This window comes from Alligator mississippiensis, chromosome 3 (assembly GCF_030867095.1).
Source record: "Alligator mississippiensis isolate rAllMis1 chromosome 3, rAllMis1, whole genome shotgun sequence".
NCBI lineage: Eukaryota > Metazoa > Chordata > Crocodylia > Alligatoridae > Alligator > Alligator mississippiensis.
This window is the reverse complement of record NC_081826.1, coordinates 64,043,876-64,066,083: the sequence shown is the minus strand read 5'-3', so window position 1 is coordinate 64,066,083 and position 22,208 is coordinate 64,043,876. Positions and strand designations below refer to the sequence as shown.

Sequence of the window (22,208 nt, the reverse complement as noted above, 5' to 3'; positions counted from 1 at the left end):
TATACAATATCCTCAGCTTTTCTACTCCCAGGTTAATACTTGCTTTGAATCACAAATGTTTTCATGGTGTGTCTTCATCTTAAAATGTTGTTACTTTCCTTTCCTTCAAGTGATCACTTTACTAAATCTCTTAACTTTTGAAAAAATACTTCAGTACATATTAAACAATAACTTCTAAAAGCCTTGACAATTTTTCAAAGGCAGAGATAAATTAATACTTATTGAAATATCTACAACAGGTGTGAGGATGAATAGTTCCATTTTCCAGTAGGATTAATTTATTCAAGAGAGGCAAGTTTGTTTTAAGCAGAAATGTGACCAAGTAATGACACTAGAAATAAGTTTTCTAGAGACTATATGCAACACGTAAGATTTTTTTTTGTGGGTGATATCTTTTACTAGGCCAACTGTACAGTTGGGGGGAACAGAGATGAACTTTCTAGTACAACTGTACTCTTCATCAGCTATACCCCATAGCTCATCTAATAAAATACATCACCCATCTTTGCCCCTTGCACTTTTCCCTGGACCATCATGGTTACAAAATCACCCCAACCCTAAAAACTATATATGTATGCTTTTCACTTCTGCAGTTGCTACTTGTGTGTACAGATGGAATGAACCGTAAAATTATATGTACTGATACTTAGTACAGAGGTTCTCAGCCTTTTTAGACTCAAGGCACCCACGTCACTAGACTCTAAGCATCCTTTGGGAAGTGCCAGCTCTTAGTTTTCACTCGTTTTTTAATTACAGAAAAATAATACAGCAATTTTTCTGTTGCAAGGAACTCAAGATAACAACAGGTTAGAGTGCTTTTGACACTATGGATTACTATTTGAAATCTCTGGGTTTATCTTGTGTATCACATTGTCACACCTAAGAGCACCAACATTTTTTGGAACTCCGTGACACCCCTGAAAGGATCTCAGGGCAGCCTAGGGTTGAGAATAACTGGCTTAGTTGCACTGCAACCATTGTTCATAAAATAAATGCCATTTTAAATATTTTAAAAAATAAATAAGCCCAAACCGTGAGAAGGGAAAGCTAGACAAAAGTTGCACTTCATAAAGTCAAAGCAGATGTTTTAACTTATAGTTTTAATATAGCAATCAAAGAAAATCCCAAATACTGTACAGTGAAGTGCAGTATAGTACACTATATATTGTTATAATACACTATTGTTACATTACAGATAAAAAACAAATATAATTAGTACAGCAATCACAAATAAAACAAACCAAAATGTGCTGCATTACAGCCAGTGCTGTGAAGATGGTACAATTTCTATGCTAATTTATATTTAACTCAACATGTAAAGCACTTACTGTTTAAAAAGATTTGTTTTCTAAATATATACACTATTAATGCTAATTTATACATTTTAAATAGCATTCCCTCGAAAAAGTGCACTCTTCCATTGCTTGGCAATAATCCTTATTTAAAAGTAAAATAAATCAGAAAATAATCAATCATGTTTGAATCTTTTATTGCTCTACCACAGGCATAAGGGCTCAGAGGGAATTCTGCATTAAGATTTTATGCAACATTTAAAAATTTTAAATACTAAACTGATAACATTAAAGAAATTATTTTCTAGTATGTTCTTTAATAGGAGGATCATTTTCATGTCAAAATTGTATTACAAAAGCATGTTGATTCCATAATTAAAAAAATCATTGAGTGCCAAACAAATGTACAGAGAACAGTGACATTTTCTTCAGTCATTCCAATTTGTACAGTTCTCTTGGAGCATAACATTGTGATGCCTGCAGTTGTATCAAATTTAGAAGTTTAATATCTGACATTTGAGTGTGTTACAAAAAAAACACAAAAGAATTAGCAAGCAACTCTGCTAATCTTATGATAGTAATAGTTTCCCCTTGAATTTAAAATTTTCTGAAATGTGTTTAAAAAAAACAAACACTTGGCTCTTGAAAATATCCCTTTTGTATAGAGCTGTCAGCATGCAACCTTGGGCCATGGTACTTACGTGAAGTTTGCTAGAGTACTCTCTTGGAGGCAATGTCTAAACAAGCTTTATATAATACAGCTGTATCTATATGCCATCCTTACAAAAGGCTGTTTTATGTTCACATTTGATATGTGGATTTTTTAAAACCATAGAATTTAACCACACAATAAATAAATAAAATAAAGGACTACTTTCAATTTCAAAGATGACCAGAATCTCCATTAAGCTCAGTTTATTCTTATATGGTAAAAGACTACTCAATCTTGAAGGGAATCAGAAGTCCAACTGTATGAAAGTTCTGTGATTGTGAAAATAAGGCTGTCTCAATGAATATGCTGTCATAGAAGCTAACATAGTATTTTAAAGGAAGTTCTGTCAATGTTTATTCCACTCAATAATTCCCAGAGAAATCTAACACAATATCAAGTACCTATTACTAGCCAACCTTACTAACTGGCCATTTTCATGACACTGTTAAAAACTTGTATTTGGCTGGAAAGGCAACGGATGACTGTACTCCAAGTTTTCAGTATGCAAACTGCTATTAATACCAAAGCTTTTGTAGGCTAAGCTCCCCAGCTCTTACTTTGCCAAGTCTCACATTCAAATGATATGCACTAAACCCCACTGAAACTTGGGATGCTCTATAGTTATTCATCATGAAAAATGAGTAAATGGCTAGTTCTGGCTAGGATGGTAACTGGTGAAGATGCTTAATAGGGCTGGGAACCATAGGTACATTTCACCGCGTTGACCATAGCGAGCATCAGTAGGCCTGGTAATGAACAGTAATTTAGTCTTTACACCTTTTGAGGACTCCCTACTCACACAGCTTACCACCACTAGTATGGTGGTGAAAACATTTCTCTCTTCCTGGCACAGCTCACTTCTAGCATTTTCCTGATCCTATTAGGAAAAGTAGCACAGAGCTGCTTGAAAGATAGAAACTTTTGATTTACCTCAAATTATATTTGTGTCTGTCACACACTGCTAGAGTTCAAGGGAAACATTTGTTCAAAATTCTGCTTCAGTAATCTTTATTATTTATTTGCTTGCACAGTTACACATTTTCCCAGCAGATGGAAAATAGTTTTATTTAAGACATTAGGAAGCCATCTCACTAAAAACATTGCTGTTGAATGCATGAGAAATTTAACTAAAATAAGAACACTACAAAGATGCATGTAGATTTGGTGGTTGGCTTGTATAAAACCAAGGGAATTCACAGCCAGCTAGAAAAGCAGTTGTGATTACTGTTCTCAAGGATTCTGGAGACCTGAAACCATTTAATTATACTTTCTTCAGATTTAATGAAGGATTCTGAGTTGTGACCCATCACAAATTACATTTTTTGCTAATGGTGTGTCAAAAAAGAAAAAACAAACAGAAAAATGACTAGTCTGTACCCACATCTGTTCATACAGAAGATGGTAGAATGTCCAAACAAGGGGGCAGGAAAAAGAAAGAAAGAAAAACCAATCAAAACTACTCTGAGTCTTCCTTTTCAATTAATAAGGGTGCACACACAAATGTATTTCTGGAATCCCACTGAAATTGCCATAGGCAGCTGACATATTCATCCTCCCTCAGAATAATAATGGGGCTTAAGTATTTCAGTACATTTTGAAATCTGAAACTCTCACATGCCCTCTGTACACTGTTCTTCTAGGGAAGATTTCTCTCTTCTTACGGACAAGAATTTAGTGTATTTAAGCAGCCCTCCATTATCACAGCTACTATGACTAAAATGCAAAACCACCCAGGTGCCTCCTGTCACTCAGCCCCTGCTTATTTAAAGTGATTTATCTGAATATACCACTGCTAAGTACTAGTCCATTTTTTCTAACACCTCTCACCATAACGGAAAGTGTAAGCTTCTGCTTCACATTCTACACATAAAAACTAGCTTTCAAAACAGCTAGGCTGCAGCACAGAGACCAAACCAATTTTTGTCAGAAGTTAAGGGCAGGCTTCCAACCTCTGCATGTGCACTCTGTTTCCCACTGGATGAGCACTGCCAATTAATCAGTTCACATGAGAGGTCAATTTTAGTGTGCCAAGTTTACTTCTTACATTGCAGTTCTCAAACAAATTGCTAATTCATAAATTAGCAAGCAGATACCTTAAATTTGTATTTATTCAAGTAAAGGTGATTTTATAATTTACCTATAAACAGTGCACTGACTTGTTAATAAGTATTTAATCCCCGTGTATAAAAAGGTAGCCAATGAAAGCTGTTTTACTGTACTAATATACTTTGACAGTATTGGGGCTATTAAATTAAGTGACTTATTTCAGTTACTTTCCACTATAAAAAATAAATCCTCCCATTATTGGGACATTTAATAATAGCAACACAAAATTTGTGTATCTGATTATAAATGTAAAAAGTGAGATTTTTTTCTGATTACAAACTTTTTTTTAATACAAACTTAGTATTTGTGGAACTGGTAAAAACTCATGTGCGCGCAAAGGCTTCAACATCTAAATGCTCTAAGTTCCTTTCAGGCTGCATTAACATCTTTCACTCATTCAACTTTAGGTTAATATCAGAAGAAACAATTACACACTTAAAATAGGAATATGAAAGTAGGAAGCAGAGTGCAACATCAAAATGAACATTCTGTCTTCATGGTGTATGCATAATGACTGCTTCTTAGAACTAGCACTGGAAAACTGATGAATACGCTATTTAAATGGATACCAGCTTCTTCACAAACTGATGCAGGCAAATTTGCATCACAAACTGAAGTGAAGCCGGTAGAAAGGGTAGTCTTCATGGGCACTGAAACAGTACCTATTCCCTGTTTCCATGAACTTTAAAAATATCCACGAAGTTCAAATATCACTAGACACTTCAGAATAATGCAACCTATTCGAAAGCTGTTTCCTTCTCATAAATTGTTTCTCCATGCTCTTACCACCTTTTATCAATACTAATAATCAACATCTTTAAGAAAGAAATTGATTTGGTATTGATCTGTTGTAGCTTCTTAAAGCACTTACAAACCTCTCTGTGGTACGAAAAAGTTGACTGTCACCTCATCAGCTCAAGATTTTGGGGAAAATAAAAACACACTATCACAAAACAGAGCCGTGAAATACGTGCTTTGGCTCAGACAAACTGCCCCACGTTTCGTTATCTTCATTTTATACTAAGTAGCCTTATTTTCCCCACTAACCTTGCTTAAATTGACAGTATTCAGAAAAGAGAGAGCTTAATGCAATTATACTTATTCCAGGATTTCTGACAAGCACATACAGCTATACGAATGCAAGGTTTTTAAATCTGAGGGAATGCCAGCATCATACAATTAAAATGTTGTTTATAATACCTTACAAATCTTAGCATACAATTTATTTCAGTTGCTCTTTGAAATTTATGTCCATCTATTTATGCTGCAATTTTGAACTGAATTAGATATCTGGGTGATATTAATGTTGTCAAATTTCTGTTTTTTCCCATTCTAGCCTTCTCAGTAATTTTAAACTAACATAATAAGAACCTCACATGGGCTTATATTTTAAGACTTCCATGGAATTAAAATTACAAAGAACTTTCAATAACCCACATCTACAGCAGATATTCATCTCAGTGCATTTCCTAATAACTAATTTACAGGTAACTGAGAGCCAGCCTGGGCAGCAGTATGGTATATTAAAAGCTATTGCCAATCACACACTTGCTATCATGCACTGAATAAAGATGATATAATCTTTGAAACATACATACAAGATTTAATGACTAATCACTGTACGTGGCCCAGCCAATAAAACATTACATTTGAACAGTAATCTCTTCTATCCTCATTAGCTTTTAAGCTATCAAGAATGATCCATTGGTTCAGTCATATTAGTGATTTCTGCATCTTGACTATCCATTTCCTCAGGCTCCTCAACAGAATTTCCCTTTTGTGCTTTAGACCTTGTGGGAAAAGTTGCTCCCACAGAATGCACCGTGTTACCATCAGTTGTTTCTGTATTCAAATGTTCAGTGCCACCTGTTACAGAAAAGGATGTCGGCAAACCAGCCTGGAAGCTCCCAGTTTTAGCAGATGAACTCACTGCCTCTACTTTTCTTTGTGATAGATCAACTGATTCTGACTGCTCTGCATTCTGATCCCGCAAGTGTCTGTCCATTGAAGCCTGAATAGAAGAGACCATTTCCTGCAACTTTTTTCGCTGTGCCTCAATTAAGGTAGGGTCAAGCTGTCTGCTGTCTCTCATAGTCACTACTCCAGGAGCTATTCGGATAAGCTCACTGTTACCAGAAGCAGCTGTGAATACAGAAGACTCTGTTTTGGTAGAACTAGGACTGAAGTCTGTTTCTGTGCTATGCTTTCTTAAAAGTGGCGTTTCCCTGGCTCTTTGATCAAGTTGTTGGCTACTAGATGCAGTTCCTAGAGAGTGACCCTTGCCTTGAAACGCAGTTATGTTATGTAGCTGGTCAGACTTCTTTTTCACTACTCCGCCGCTACCTAATTTCAGAAGTCCATGTGAAGGACTCGCTTCCCTGCTTCTTGAAGTAGCCTCCGCTCTTACTTGACTTAAGGCCTCTTTAACCAAGTCTTCAACATCAGGACCGATTGGAAAGTGACCTGCAGCATCCACACACAGCTCTAATCTATCTTCTGCAGCATTGTACACAAAGTTTTTACCAGGCAGATGTGGAAAAGTACAGTGCTTGCCATCAGCCAGACCTGTGAAGAAATTGGGGGAAAAAAGGGGGGTAGGGGGAAAGAAAGAGGGGTGATTTAGTAAGATGGTGTCTTCTGAAAACAGATCTACAATATACAGTCAAGCCTAACATATTAGTTGCTGTATTAGAAAGTTTTAAAAGGACTACTGAGAAATCAGGCAATTTATGCAGATACTCCATAGAATAATAACCTACAAGTTAGGACTTTATTATGTTTTGTGTTGATGTATTACAAGCACATATCACTGCATACAGTTGTAATGCAACACAAGTTTACTTTACATAAAAGTTGAAAACTAAAGTGCATACTTCCAATATTTAAACCTTCTACAGAGCTCTGGTAATAACTAATCAATAGGCAGCAGATAACAGATTTCAAGGCAAGGAGGGTTTTTTTAAATGCTTTAATTTTAAACAGTGATACTCTGGAATGTAAACTCTAAATTTTAAGAAACTGGCTCTAATCTGATAGGGTAACATGTATTGTCATGCAGGATAAAAATACAAGACTGACTCCCAGATCATCTAAAGGAGGGTGCTCCTTCTATGGCAGCCTCTAAAGTTGTTCAAGAGGAATGGGTACCATTTTTAAAAGTAACTACATGACATAATGAAAGTCTGTGGTACCTAAATCATTTCTGCATTTGTAAATGCAACTTAAATATGTTGACTGCTGTATTAAGTACTGTATCTTTTTTTTCTGTAAGCTCTTAAGAACATGGATTTCTGTCTTCATATATCATATAGGACTAAGTGCATTGCCAGTACTAAAATAAGACTGAACAAGTCTTTATGGACAAAATGGTTACCACAGCATGGAGGTAAAAAAAGTAAACATATAAAAGGGAGAATCCTCAAGTTTCAGAAGACTTGACTTTGGGGTGCCAAGAATTATGCAGAATCAAAACACAGAATGCTTTTGGTTTTATAGCATTTTTTAGGAGAATCATTTTTCCTTAACTGTGCTAGTGTCTGTGTCTAGAGGAAAAATAACTTAGGTTGGAACAGTCAGTTTTATGAAAGCATCTATGGAATGCTTAAGCTGTTCTGGGTTCATATTTACATAAACAATTCAAAACATCTGAGTTGGAGTAGCCTAAAAACATGCAAGTTTTCAATACAAAATGGCAGGAAACCAAAAGGGTAGCATTTGGGCATGCTCATATTACCCAATTGGGGCACTGCACCAAGTAGCACCATACTGAGACATGCCATGGCCAGCCACTCTGCATACACAATCTCTAGAACTAGAAGTAGTGGTGCTCCCTTAGTACAATACTAAAATACATATCAATTATTTCTGCTGACAAGGAGAGGCAGAATGAGGTGATAAGGATCTCAGTGTATGCTGAAATTTAAAACTCCACCCCTGAACCACACTAAGGTAGCTAAACTACTAGGGTTCAGGTGGTGGGACGCAGTTAGAAGGAAACAATTTATCTGAGTATGGCACTACCAGGGGTTGTAATCAAGGTTACAGACTAGTAGGTGCTGTTTCGCACAGCCCTAAACTCAGGATGTTCCCCAGTTTTCTCAAAGTGAATTCTACCCAAACGCACTGAAGATTATTCATCTAAAGTTTAGTATGACCCATAAATATTATGGGTAGTGGGATGAAAAGACTGCTCCAGAGATCAATCTGGGAATTTGGAGCTGTTACAGCATAGGAACTCAAGCACTTGTCTGTAGCTAGAAGTTGAAGCACCAGAGATGGCCTTAAGACTTCCCATAACAAACTAATATAGTCTCTTAAAATGTGGCCCAACAGCTTCAAAGGCCTCAGGAAATGTTACTCTATCTATTATGACAGTAGTACTGTAAAAATATTTGTACACAGCAATACAGCCACATTTAAACAAAAATATTACCCCCTCAACCTTCTTTTTGTGTTTTGTTGGCCAAGCATTTCCTGTCAGGTATGACCAGCTGGGTTAAGAACACTTGATTTTGATTTAGGTCCTCAACTCCAGCTGGACATTAACTTCTCAGAAAACGTCCTCTCCATCAGATGATGTTTAAACAGATTCACTTGCTATACACAACTTACCAGTTTTCATAGTATAAACATACATAACGAAGGAAAGCCATAAAGAAACAAAACTGTCATAAGATACTTGCATGTCAGTTACCATCATCAAGTCTTGGAATTCACTAAATCATTTAAATGAACTTTGGAGTTCTCTAGAGGAGCATGGGCTACAGATACAGTCAATATTAAGTCATGCTCATGTGGTACTGGGCAGTCTTGAAAAAAATATCCAACATTTTTCTATACACAATGTTAAAAAATGTATTTGACATGAAACAATACAGCAGATTCCAGCCAGATTAATAGATTTTAGTTAAGATTGATGTCTCTAAAAAGAAAATCACATAAGAAAGTAGCAGCATGAGCACCAGTGTAGATGAAATCAAAAAAGCTAAATTGTACTGAAAGTACAAAGACTTGAGCAGAAAAAAGCCCCAAGCTAGAGTTTAAATGAGGGAACTTAAAGAGAATTGGGCAGAATTAACTTCTCAAAAGCAACCAGTATTTCATTTCTAAAAAAACTGATTATAAAATCTATGTGAAGAACAAGTCTGTATTATATGCTGGCTTCGATTATTTCATGTTGAATTACTAGTGTGGATGGAAAATTCAAGAACATCCATTCCATATCTTGAAATGAATTCAAAATATTGGATATGTGTTTGAAAACATGAAGAAAAATAAGACTTTGAAAACCTCTACACACAGACAGATTCTGCAAGTCACCTTTTCTAAGGCAGTGGTTTTCAACTTGTGGTCCACAGACCCCTGGGGGTCCACACACTATGACTAAGGGGTCTACAAAAGATAACTATATCAGTCAAAAGTATGTGAATACCTACACTTACAATTCAAAGGGGTCCACACCTCCGTTCAAAATTCCCAAAGGGGTCCATAAATGAAAAAAAGGGTTGAAAACCACTGTTCTAGGGAAATGGTTATATTGACAAGGGACAATAGAGACAGGATGCAACTTTGGTAGAAACACAATAGTAACTGTAGCTCTTACCATTATCACCACAGAATAAGTAGACAAGCAGTTTAGTAAAACTGCATGAGAAAGCATGCTCCTTAACAGGAGAGGTTCCCTTCTCCTACACTTTAGAAATATGCAGTCAAAGACAGTGTGTGATCTCTCCTGTAATCCAAGACTGGTTGCAGGATGGGGATCCTCATTCTATGGAATTTTCCTCCTTGAATATAACACTGAGCCACTTGCAACTGTTTTCCCTCCAAAAGATTTCAGAATCCTCCCAGCTGCTATGACACAAGGAGAAAGTTTCTTGCAGAAATTCTGAAGGATCCTTTCCATACATCTTAGAGTTGCTAAGCAAAACTGATTCAGAAGACTTGAGAGAATGGGAGTCAGCTTGTAATCATGCAGACAACTGTCAAGGGTGTTTTGAGTAAATCACAACCCATGCACCGTGAACCACTACTCTATAAAATTATTAAATGGTATTTCAAGAAACAGAAGCAATCATGAAAACAAGTGACCCATCAATTTACTTAAATGTGACAGTGGCTCCCATGTTGAAGTGAAATGAATATATAAAATATGGATGCATTTTTTCAAATAGCACATTCTTTCAAAATCTTGGTTCTAGAGTTTCTTATACATGAAGCTGCATGTATTTTAATCTTTAATCAATATTACTCATTATGTTAACTTTAAAATATTTTTTCTTAAGAGTACTTTCTACCTAGCTTTCACCTTCCCATTCTATACTGATTGTTTCCCATTTTAATTTTTTCACTGTGGGGCACAAAAGCTAGGGTGACATTACATAACTGTTATAATTACAAAATACAAGGTCTTGAACATACTAAATTGGAATGTTTGTGATTCATACAGCCAAATATCAGAGAGTTAAGACAGTCCACAAATAAAAAGTTAGGGAAGACTGTACCTGTAGTTTTCTTCATTATGCTATAGAACACCCCACCCTGCTGGAATAAGTGAGGAAGGCCCTTTGCATAAGACCAAACATCTTCTCCTGTAAAATAAAAACAAAGTACAAGTCATATTGAATGGTACAAGTTAAAATTTCTATAAGTGCTCATATGATTTAACAGTTTAAGTTCCACTTTCAAAAGTAACTGACATACTTTAAAGCTTAAGTCTTACTGAAAATTGGCAGCACTTCAGACTAAAAGTTACAGAGGACATTTAAAAAAAATGGTACCAGTCAAGAATCAATTGAGAATTCAGAACAAAGAACACAAGCAAAAAGAGATTGCTAGTTCTGGTATGCCTGCTACTCCATTAACATGGGAATCCCTAACTTAATCCCTTGATTTCAACGCCTCATTCAAAGGATGGTGACAAAGTGTGGCACATTTCAGTACTTTGGAGAGAAGAAACAAGGTCTAACACAAATTAAGTGATTCAAGGGAGTCCTTACAAAAACTAAAGTTCTGATCCATATGTGCCTGTGGTTTAAGAAGGGTTTTGGCAATTGGCATCTCTCCTTCAATATGTTGCAAATGGAAAACCTGGGAAACACAAACCACTTCCCTCATAAGACTGTGGAGTGATGTAATGAGCAAAGTATTATTCATAAAAGGAAAACTAAACATTGTTGGTACTAATCACATCTTAAAGCTCTGGAGCAGAACTGAAACCCAATCTTCTGTTCCAGAGATAATCCTCACTGAACATCTGATATGTTACAGCCTAATTCATCTTTTTCACTTGTTAATGAACACTTCAGTGAAGTGCACAGGGCTTTCGAGGAAAAAATGCTGCACAAATTGCCTTCTGCATATCTTCCAAATCTATTCCTCTGCCTTCTAATTTTTATTCTTCATCTCTTTCACAACTTTTCAACTGAAGCACTCTCTTAAATAAAAGATATCAAAGGGAGTGAAACATTAACTGACTGTATTTACTTTTTAGGGAGACAGTTTGCATAAACTGTACTTTTTCATTTACTCTGTATAAACAGCAAAATTAAAGTAAGGTAAACCAGATGACTGCACACACGATGATTTCTGTAGTATGGAATATGTGGCACATACCATGTGCTCCTCATATTCCTGCAGCACACTCCCCAAAAGTTCTGCATACAACTCTCCCATACTTTTTTTTAAAATAAACTCTCCCCCAACACCCCTAAAGTAGGGTCTCTGTGTATATGTTCATATCAATCTCTCTCCTACCTCCCTCTCATCCCTATTCCCTTCCATGCAAGGGACTCTGTGTGCTCTCATGCAATCCCTCTAACATGTGTCCCCTCCTCCCCTCTCCATTGACTGTCCTAATTTCCCCCTTTATCAGGCTCTGCACATTTGTGTTCCCAGAGTTCTGGGCCCTCACATCGCACTTCTGCCCTTATACAAAGTCTCCCAGGTCCCACCATACTATTCTTGACTAGGAGAAAAGTCATTTAGGCTGTCATTTTTATATTAAAAGGTGTTAATGACCCCAAGGAGGGGTATGTTTTCTTTTTTTTTTTTTTTTTGATCTACAGACAATAAGAGAGATGGCTGATGCTTAAGTGCAAGCTAACCAGTTACCAGGGGCTATGTCTGCACCAATACCCACTGCCTCAGAAATGGAAAGAGAAAAACAACTACTTGAAAGGTCTTAAGTATAGATTTTTAGAGGAAAATAAGGGGCTTAGATACCAAATCCACATTTTGTGGATGTCTCCTTACCTGTATTGCTAGCAGCACCATACATTTTTGCAACAGAAAACATTTTAAACCTACTTATCATTTGCACAACAGAAACACAACATACAGTATCACATCTTATCAATCAAGTGACACAGGGGACTTCTGAACCCCAAGGTCTCCCTGCCTGGGGTTGGCAGATAAGATGCCTACCTGGGTTTCGGTAGTATCCAAAACCCCAGACCTAGAAGTCTGGGAAGGAGAATATTTGCCCGCTGGTAGAGCCACACAGACTTGACAATTGAGTTCTGCCCAGTCAGATTTTGGAACTTGACTATTGGGCTTTGCCCAACTGAATTTGGAACTGATTTGACCTTGATAAAGATTATATATACACACACACACACCTTATCTTAGTCAAAAACACTTGGTTTCACTTTTGGTTCTCACTAGCTATACTCAGTTTCATTTCTCAGTTGTTATGCATTAACAATAATTTTTGCTTTTCAGAGTGCTCCCAGGAAGTGTTTACACCATGACCTTGCTAATTAAAAGGCCCTTCTGACAATTCTACTCATGTTAAATTTAACGACATTTTTATTTTGAAAGCTGTCTAGATTGCATGCAAGAAATACAATTGCAAGGGATATCAACAGTGACTTGGAATCAATAGCTTATTTAGTACATCTTGCACATGTACAATAAGTGTTTAATCACAGCAAGACAGGGCTTGAAAATCTACCCAGCACATCCAGTGCAAAAAAAAACTTTACTAAACATGATAAAATATACTTTTGCTACCATACCCCCTGAAGATTAAATGACAAGCAGTTGCATGCTAGTAAGAGAGCACAATTAAATACTAATCAACTTTGTTAAATGTGAAGAAAATGAAGACTTCTACTACCTTTTGGTGGACAGCAAAAATATACACTTTAATCAAAGAGCTCCATAAGATACCACCTAGTATTTTTTGAGTAAACAACAGATAAAATCTCCTATTTGCCAGATGCTGTTTGCACAACATGTCCCCCTATAACTTCTTTTGCTTCTTTATATTTTGCCTTTCCTGTATTCTTGCTTTTTCACACTTTCTTTTATCCAATGAAGAATGGCATATTTTAGTATCTGCTTTGCTATAGTATCTTCCTTCCCTATATTTTACCCTTTTTGCATTTCATAAATTTCTCTCCAGACACATTTCATGTTTCTTCTTAAAAGTATCGCATTAGCCCTCTGCCATATACACTCTTGCCAACCCTGCTCACTTACACAGTTTGTGGACCTGTCCAGCCACCCAATAGACAGGACCGAATATGAGTCATTGACTAGTATCAGCAGCAGGAGATCACTGTCCAGGTGCAGTGTCCAAGTGACAAGGCATTCATTCTTCTCCTCTTCCCCCATGATGGAAATTAAGAAAATACTACAAGTCCTACAAGAATTGAACCCCCAGGGCACACTCCTTTTGGCCTCCAATTCCCACTGATTACTGAAAGGGGGCTTTCTCAGTTTCACTCTTCAACCACCAAACAACAAAGGCACATCTGCAGGACTGTATGAAATCCTTAATACTACTCTACTTCTCTTCCCTCAGTTTTCTGCTATCCTCCTGGACCAGGAGAGGATATTTTAGGATCTTCTTCCCCACTTAGCAGCTCTTTACTACTGCTCAGTGCATTCTTGGTGTAGTTTACCTGGTTGTCAGATTCACCATTGCCCACAGTATTCTGAAGAGATAATGAAATACAGTTTTGGCTGAAATGCAATGTGGAAAAGCTATTGCCAGCAACAATGCAGGCACTGGTGCTGTCTGAAGAAAGACAGAACTGCATAATATAACACTGTTCATCTGAAAGATTCCTTCCCTGCCCCCAGCCAAAAGGGCAATTTTAATTAACAGTTAGATATGGGAGAAGTAGATGGCATTTGCCCAGGAATGTTTGCCCCAAGCAAGTGGATTTTTCTAACTCTGCACTAGAAGAGCATTCTGTTAGTTTATGAAACACTCAAGGGCTACAAGAGAGCAAATTAAGGACAGCAGAAGGGTTCACAAGGCAGAAGTATCAACAGTTGGAGGAAGTACAAATTATTTGTGATGTTTTGATAGAAAATCCATCAGTTTAGCAGACAGCAGAGGAAAATATATACCTCTCTCTTATGACACTATTAATCTATAATTCTAGTGGCTTCATAATGCTGCATCCATGTCAACTATTGGTAAATTCCATTTAAGATCTACAAATCTGTCCACTGCTGCAGAAATTCTTAATGCTAGGAATAAGATACATTTAATAAAATAAGACAAAATTTGGCAAATTATGCAACTGAAATTAGATTTAGAAATTCCCTAAGGACTTGACATTTAAAAAAGTTGATGCTCTTAGTAATTGGGTGGAGTGCACTGTTCCCACAGGAGGCTTCAGCACAGTAACTTTAGATTTGGCCACATAATGGACTATGCATTTACAGGCAATTAAGTAAATGCACTTGCTCTCTTTCAGTAATATGGAGACAACCCAACCTATACTAATGACAGCCCAAGACGCTCAGTTTGTCGCCAGGAAAGACAGTAGACAATAATAGCTCCTGGGCTTTTAGTTTAGTCCTGTTTAACAAAAGCAGAAAGTGTACTGAACTAAAACCATTTTAACTAATGCAAATCCTTGCATCAAACACATTTATTAGCTTAAAAGCTGGCTAGGCTGGTTTAGCTTGAACCTAAAAAAATAAAATCAGTGTAAACCAGTCTAAATATGCTTAAATCTGGCCTGTAAATGTTCATAAAGGGTTCTGCATTGGTTTAAAAAGACTTCTAGTTAATTGGCTTAAAACAAGTCTGAAAGAAAAAAAATAGTTTCCTTGTGGGCTTCTAAATTTTGAGCTAAGCAAACTTTGCCAGCTCTAGACAGGTCAAAGGTAGCACATCTGAAAAGAAAATAATCAAAAACATCTAAGCTTTTAAGGCTTGGCTGAAAACATTTAGAAGTTACAGAACACAGCACAAATGGTTAGGAGTGAAACTGGTAAGATCTTTAGGAAGCCTTTTGATCTAGAGCAGTGGGGGTAGGCATGCAACATATCAGCTCTGTACCCTCCCCAATTGCCACTACAATTATCTTCCTCTCCCTATCCAGCTGCTATGCTTTCTGCCCCTTGCCCTGTGTTCCCTGCCTGACCTGCTCCTCTCCTTTTTGCTCCCTGTCTTATTTGCTGCTCTGCTTTCTGCCCCCAGCCCTATCTGCCCCTATACTACTTACTCCCTCCCCAGTCTGATGCATTCCACATACAAGGCCTATCAGTGCTCCTTGTGATGGTCAGGCTACAGGCTGGTCACCCCTGATCTTGGGTATGGACACTTGTACATTTGGAACACTTTCAAAAGGGCAGCAGCTGTTTCATTGCTACTGCCCCTTTGAAAATGCTCCAAATGTACTTGTGTCCATAACCCTAAAAACACTCATACCAGAAAAGAAAGGGAAACTGTACTGATATACCTTACATGAAAAAGACTACACATATTTCTCATATTTCACATATCGGAAAAAAACCTCTTTATTTAGTAGCTAGCTTGACCAGCACTAGATTCTCCAAGATCAGCTTTCCTTCTAGGCATGAAAAGGTTAAATTGGTCAAGGGAGACTTCATACTTTAACACTATTCTTGGGCCAGTGTGTAGGAAAACTATGCAGTTTGCACAGCTTTTTGTCTCTTAAGGACTGAACTTATCATTATGAAGGAGTCCCAATCTCTGCCATACGAAAAAAAAGTCACATTTTTCCTGTGAGAAATTAAAACAAGTTATTTTATAAAATTGTTGCAGTCTTCACTGTCTCACCATGTAATTAATGGAACTAAACAGTTGCAATAATCAGCAGTAAGAAGCAAATTATCAGCACATATTTCTTCAGAAGGAGTTTCCTTATAGAAAAACATAATTTTGATCAGAAGAATGACTATATCAAAATGGCATCTTACTCAATAGCTGTGTAATCTGTTATAGCTGCCTGGTGTTGTGCCAGAAATAAGCGTGTGTTACCATTTATTCCTATTAGCACTGCAGAGCTGATACAGCCACAGGAGAGTGACCTGGAATTTATTCTAGAATATGCATCAAAATGATTAACCAAGTTCCAAAAGCAGACTCCTTAACCAGTGATGCGAGTCCAAGAACAACTCCATTTCAGATCTCAGGTTGAGTTTGCAATTTATAAATATTTTATTATGAACAGAGCAAGTTTAATATATAGAAATCACAGGGGCACAAACTTGGAACTCTAAAATGCCTTTTTCTTAAAGCAAACACTGTGCTTTCAAGAGTTTTCCTGACTACTTTGGAGCTCCATTTTTAAGCAAAGCAGCTCAGACTAGTCCAAAATGGGTTTTTTAGATTGCAGTTTATAAACTAAGCTAATAACCTTGCTGATGACTGACTAAGTTCACAAGCAATCTGAACACTGATTTTTTCCAAGTCTGACTTTCCAACTAATAAATTATGAACCTCTGACACATCACACTCTGATTATGCAACCGTTTTGTTTTTAAATATTGCACACTTTAGCCATACAAATTCCCTCAGGCAAAGAAGACAACTTACTCCTACAAAACACTCTAAATAGTACTATTCTGCCAGCTTATATATTGCACTGAATGGTCTACTTCCTGGCAGTAAGTGACAGGAACTGTTGTGCTGAGTAATGCAAAGCCATTTTAGTTTAGCATGCTGGTACCTGCTGGAAAGAAAAAAAAGAATAAAACCAATAGTGCTAAAAACAGTGTCTTTTATCAGTCAGCAGAGTAAGTTTAGACACCAAGAGGCAAGTGGAGCACTAAGGAAGGTCTAAGTCAGCAGAGCCAAAGTATGAAAAATATAAACTGAAAATGGCAAAGAAGGAAGCTCAGAAGAGTCCCTTCTTATGTATAGTTTATTTTTAACCGTTTTCTAGTAATGCGTCTCCATCCTCTCAGTAGATTTAGGACTTGAATATATTCAGCTTTTTACTTTGGTACTGATAGCTTCTTCCCTCCTTGAATTAAGTCAACTACTGTGCAGTGCCCTCACACTGCTTCTCACCAGGCCTAGTCCACTCACAAAGATACACAAACTGAGATAAAGGTGCAGTGCTGCATTGATTTGGCTAAACTAGTGCATCCCAGTGTGTGAACATGCCTTAAAACTATATGCCTATGAAAATAAAAATAAAATAAAATAAAAAATTAGACCACTTCCAAACTTCCAGTTAAGCAGATACTCTATTTTCTCCTCATCCCGTTACCTTGGCACGTATCACTGCATTCTCTGAAACCTGCGGAAAGGAAGAAGGTACATTTTGTGCCCATATCAAATCTTAGGGTTAGATGAGGGAGAAAAAAAAAAAATTAGCTGAAAGTACTGATTTTTGATGTTACAAACTACGGACAGCACTTGAGTGTGCCAAAAAGATGCAGAGAAAACGAGGTGCTTTCTACATTTAAAAAAACGTAGAAGCTGTTATATGCATGTTATCTATTCTTACTAATGTCCTGATTTCAGGCATACAAAACCATACATTTCTACTTTTGTAAAATTCATGTTGCCTATTCAATAGAAACATAATTTATACTTAGCCTTACCCATTAATGTTGCAAGAAGACACAAAGAGTACATCTCTTTATCAACTTGCTCTTGCAGCTCCTTGGAAGATATTTTACTAGTTACTGCAACATCTTCATGTTTCACAGCATGGGTAGTGTGTGCAGAAGAAGACTGGCTGCCATCTTCCTTACCTTTAACAACCTCTACAGTTATTCTATCACCATGCTGCAAAGAAACAGGCTCATTTTCCATGCCTGCCTTGGGTGGCATAAGCTCTTTAGGTGGAAAACCATAGCGAATACATTGCAAATATGGAGGAATATTAAATTCTCTGGCTATACTTTCCTGCAGTTCCAAAAATGTGGTTGTGGACTTCAACGTAAGCATGGACTGTCGGCCATCATTTGTTGTTATCCGAATCTTCTTTTCTTTTATAGAAGTTGGAGAATAAGGAGCCTTTGTAGGCGTAGCAGGAGCAGACGATGGTCCATCACGAACAGCACTGGGGGAGGTAGTCCTAGGCTGCCCTTTTTGTTCATGTTTTAATTTTTCGGTTTTCCGCTTCTGCGTTACAGAAGCTTGATCTGCAATGTTCTGTTGAATAGTTCTTTCAGTTTTGCTCATATTTAACTCTTCCTTGTGCAAAGTTTTTGTCTTCTGTCCAGTAAGAATAATTTTGGTCGGAAGTTGCGACTCTAAGTCTTGACTTGGCTGTACATCATCTGCTCTTTGGGCATGGGCACCATCGATATTTACAGGAGTATAATCATCAGGGTTCTTTTTGGCAGTCTGATGCAGTATCGTATTGACAACTTTCTGAACAAGAATCTCACTACCAAATTCACCAGGGAAGTGTTTGGTAACAAGTTTCATTGCAACATCATATACATTGCTGTTCAGAGATGCATCGCTTTCATACTGGAACCAATAGACTGTCTCTCTCACTACTCTTCCACCCCACTCTAGAGTAATAGGAAAAGCTTCAGGGAGATTGTCATACTCTCTACCTTCCCAATAATGCTTGAATCCACAACCACATTTGCCACCAGTGGATCTAGTATTAGTTCTGTCTCCATCCAAATATACAACAGACCCATCTTCTCTGACACGACGTACCAAGGTACCGTGACACCAGTTGCAAGCAGTCAAACTACTCAAACTGTAGTCTGGTATGAGAACATCTTTTGCAGGGTTATAAGAGCATACCACACTGTTCAAGGGAAAACTATAATTTTTATCAGGCCTCAACTGGCCATGTGTACTTTTTGCCAAGTTATACAGTTTCCCTCCTGGAGCCAGCCACTCTGGAGGAACATGAAGCTCTGAAAGGGCACCACAAATTAGACATTTATGAAGGCGGTTGTCCATCACTGCTTTCTTGGCAGCTGCAGTGACTTCTTCAGGCTGAACTCCAATTACACCAGTCCTTCTGTAGAAATACTGATGTACATCAGCAACTAAGCTTGGATGAATACCATGCTTGCGCATGAACACCTCCTCCATTGCAGCCACGAGCCTCATCAGGTATTTATCTTGCAAACTTCTATCTCCTCCAATCACACAACCACCATCCTCCTCCAGTTTGATGTACTTTTTTATGAGATCCTGAGGAACTCCCCATGCTTTAGGAAGCAATTTCCTCGGCAGTTTAGGTAAAGCAGCACCTTTTATTCCCACCAGAGGAATATAGTGGTTACGACCAGAACTACTCCATGCGATACAAATTGGTTTGTTCAACATGCCATCCTTTCCCATGCACTTCTCTAGCGGTATCAACCCTGGGAGAAAGGTGGCTGAGTAATCTCCAGAGCTTCGCATGCCGCTGAGGGAATCCAGCAGGATGATGGGCCGGTGAAGCACGTTGGCCAAACCGAAGATGTGAATGTTGCGCAGGCCCATCGGCACACCTTCGGGTGGAACAAACAGAGGGTCACACTCGTTGATGATGTCCTCCCACTCCACCGCATCGATGAAGTCATGAAAGAGGGCCTTGTAGTGGCTCAGGTTCTCCTTGAAGTGCTTCTTCAGGTTCTCCCGCAGCGCATGCCAGAACAGCTCCCGGCCCACCAGCGCCCTTGAGACAGCATGGACCAGGCAGTGCCCATCGCCGTCCACGTGCACGGGGATGAGGCACTCCTGGCTGTTGTTGGCCTTCTTGATGTCCTCCAGTGTGTCATGCAAGTAGAGGAGGCTGCCCGAGCGGTCCCTGCCGTAGCCAATGGTGTCAACGCGCTCAGGCTCGATGAGGAAGGCACGGTCGCCCAGCAGGGAGCAGTCGAAGATGTCCCCCTGGTTCATCTCGGTCAGGAGCTTGGCCTTGCCTGTCTGCTTGTCCATGCCGTAGCGGGCCAGGATGGGGGCCAACAGCTTGCAGTGGTAGTTGGATAGGCCCATGACTTTGGCCATCTCGGTGCTCTTGCGGGGGGGCCCAGCGCCGCTGACGCCCAGCAGCGCGTTCCGCAGCAGGTTGTGCAGCACCAGGTCCGGGTCCGTCACCTCCTCCACGCCCAGCAGCTGCCGCTGCTCGTGGCGCTGGCCGCAGTCCGTGCACTCGATGCTGCCGCCGCCCAGCGGCCCGTGGGCCGGGAAGAACAGCCGCGCCTGGCATTTGGGGTCTGGGCAAGTGCCCGAGAAGATGCGCCGGTCCCGCTTTTTGGAGCCCGGCGGCGGCGCCTGCTGCTGAGGAGACGGCGGCGGCGGCTGGGACATCGCTCCCCTCCCTTCGCTCCTCCGCCCGCCTCACAGGCGCAGCCCTCGCCCCGGCTCCCGGCCGGCGCCTGGCAGAGCCCGCCCCCCGGGCCGCGCACCCCGACCTCCGCCCGACAACAAACGCGGAAGCCCCCGGCACCGCCGCTTACTGCCTCCTCACTGCCTTGGCCGTTGCCCGCAACGCAACGGCCTCCCCACTTCCACGCGAACGGCGCAAGCGCGGCACCGCACAGGCTGCCGGGGCTTGTAGTTCCCGTTGCCTAAAGACCCGACCTCTGGGAATACGCGACAGGGACCTTCCCAGAACTACGCTTCCCATCATGCAGCGCGGCGTGCGGAGAGGCGAAGGGGAGGGGGACGCGGGCGGGGTTGCTTCGCAGTGGTGCTTGGGGAATGTAGTGTGGTGCATTGCTCTCTGGGCGGGACGTAAGGGGAAGGGTTGGGCCGGAGAGCCGAAAGGGACACACTTCCTCAAACGCGTTGTGCCAGCGGTTTGTTATGCTTCCCGTTTGCCTGGGTGGGGGAAGGGCGCCTGTGCAGCGAGAGCGGCGCGTGCGCACCATGACGTCATTGCCCCTCAGCGTCGCTGGGCCTGGCGCAGTTGGCTCCGTCCGTCTCCCTGCCCTTGTCCTCCACGTGTTGTCCCTCCTGTCCCCGCCTTAATCGGGGCGGGCTGCGACTGCCTCGGGCTGGACTGTAGCTTTGCTTAGAGGCCTGGACAGGGATGAGCTTGCCCCAGACAGGGAGCTGGGCTAGGTCCCTGGTGCATCCCGCGGGCCGGATGGGCAGTGCCGGGTCCCTCCACGGGCCGTGGTGCCCAGAGCAAGTGCAGCAGGGCCCCATCTGGCAGCCCAGCCCAGCCCCAATGCAGCTGTGTGGGGGAAGGGGGCTTGGGGAGGCATGATCCAGTCCCTTGGGGGGGATGGATGTGGCTCAGCCCAAACTGGGTGGAAAGGGCAGGCCAGGAGGGAGGGGTGTGGCATGTCCCCAGTCTGATCCAGTGAGAGGCAAGGGACCAGGCCCAGCCCTGCATGGGGGGAGGAGACTAGCTTGGATTTATGGAGGGGGGTGAAAGGGGAAGGGCAGGTCCTGAACCATCTGTGCTATGGGAGGGGAGGTGGCCTGGCCCTGCTCTGGCCCTGTGGGAAGAGGGTCGTGGTTCAGCTCCAACCCACTGCACCAAGCTTGGGATTTTGTCAGGGTGAGATGGCAGTATTGTCACTGCTCCTCTACCGCCAAATTTCCCAACCCTTGGGAGGTCCTGTGAGCCAGGTTGCATGGCTCCATGGGCGGCATCTGGCCTGCAGGCCAGAGGTTGACTGCTCCTAGATTAGATGATCCTGGGAGGTCCCTTCTAGCCCTACCGGCTAGGGACATTTATACACATGCTCCAGTAGTGGGGGAAAGGGGGTGCTTTAATTAGAGCCGCTCTAATTAAAGTGCCCGGAGAGTCTCATGTATCAGCGTTTCTGTGCTCAAAAATAATGGCAGAGTTGCTTTAACTAAAGCTTGTTCAATGCTGCTTTACTTAAAGCGCCCCTGCCACCATTTTTAAGTGCAGGGACACTGATACACAAGACGCTAGAATCTGCTGGAGCATGAT

The 22,208-nt window shown here is 40.4% G+C and overlaps 1 protein-coding gene across 1 annotated transcript; it reads right to left on the bottom strand.

The window, feature by feature from the left end:
• Positions 1-1,081: 1,081 nt before the first annotated feature.
• VCPIP1 (valosin containing protein interacting protein 1) lies at positions 1,082-20,836 on the bottom strand. Its single transcript, XM_006262000.4, has 3 exons — positions 17,935-20,836; positions 10,614-10,700; positions 1,082-6,675 (listed from the first exon to the last, which is right to left on the bottom strand). The coding sequence occupies exons 1-3, from the start codon at positions 20,603-20,605 to the stop codon at positions 5,801-5,803; spliced, it is 3,633 nt and encodes a 1,210-aa protein (XP_006262062.1). The 5' UTR covers positions 20,606-20,836; the 3' UTR covers positions 1,082-5,800.
• Positions 20,837-22,208: the final 1,372 nt, after the last annotated feature.

Coding starts and splice junctions, on each gene's coding strand:
- VCPIP1 (XM_006262000.4), bottom strand. CDS start 20,605: ATGTCCCAGCCGCCGCCGCCGTCTCCTCAGCAGCAGGCGCCGCCGCCG. Junction 10,701..17,934: donor TCTTCTTGCAACATTAATGG/GTAAGGCTAAGT, acceptor TTTATTTTACAG/GAGAAGATGTTTGGTCTTAT. Junction 6,676..10,613: donor CATAATGAAGAAAACTACAG/GTACAGTCTTCC, acceptor ATTTCTTCACAG/GTCTGGCTGATGGCAAGCAC.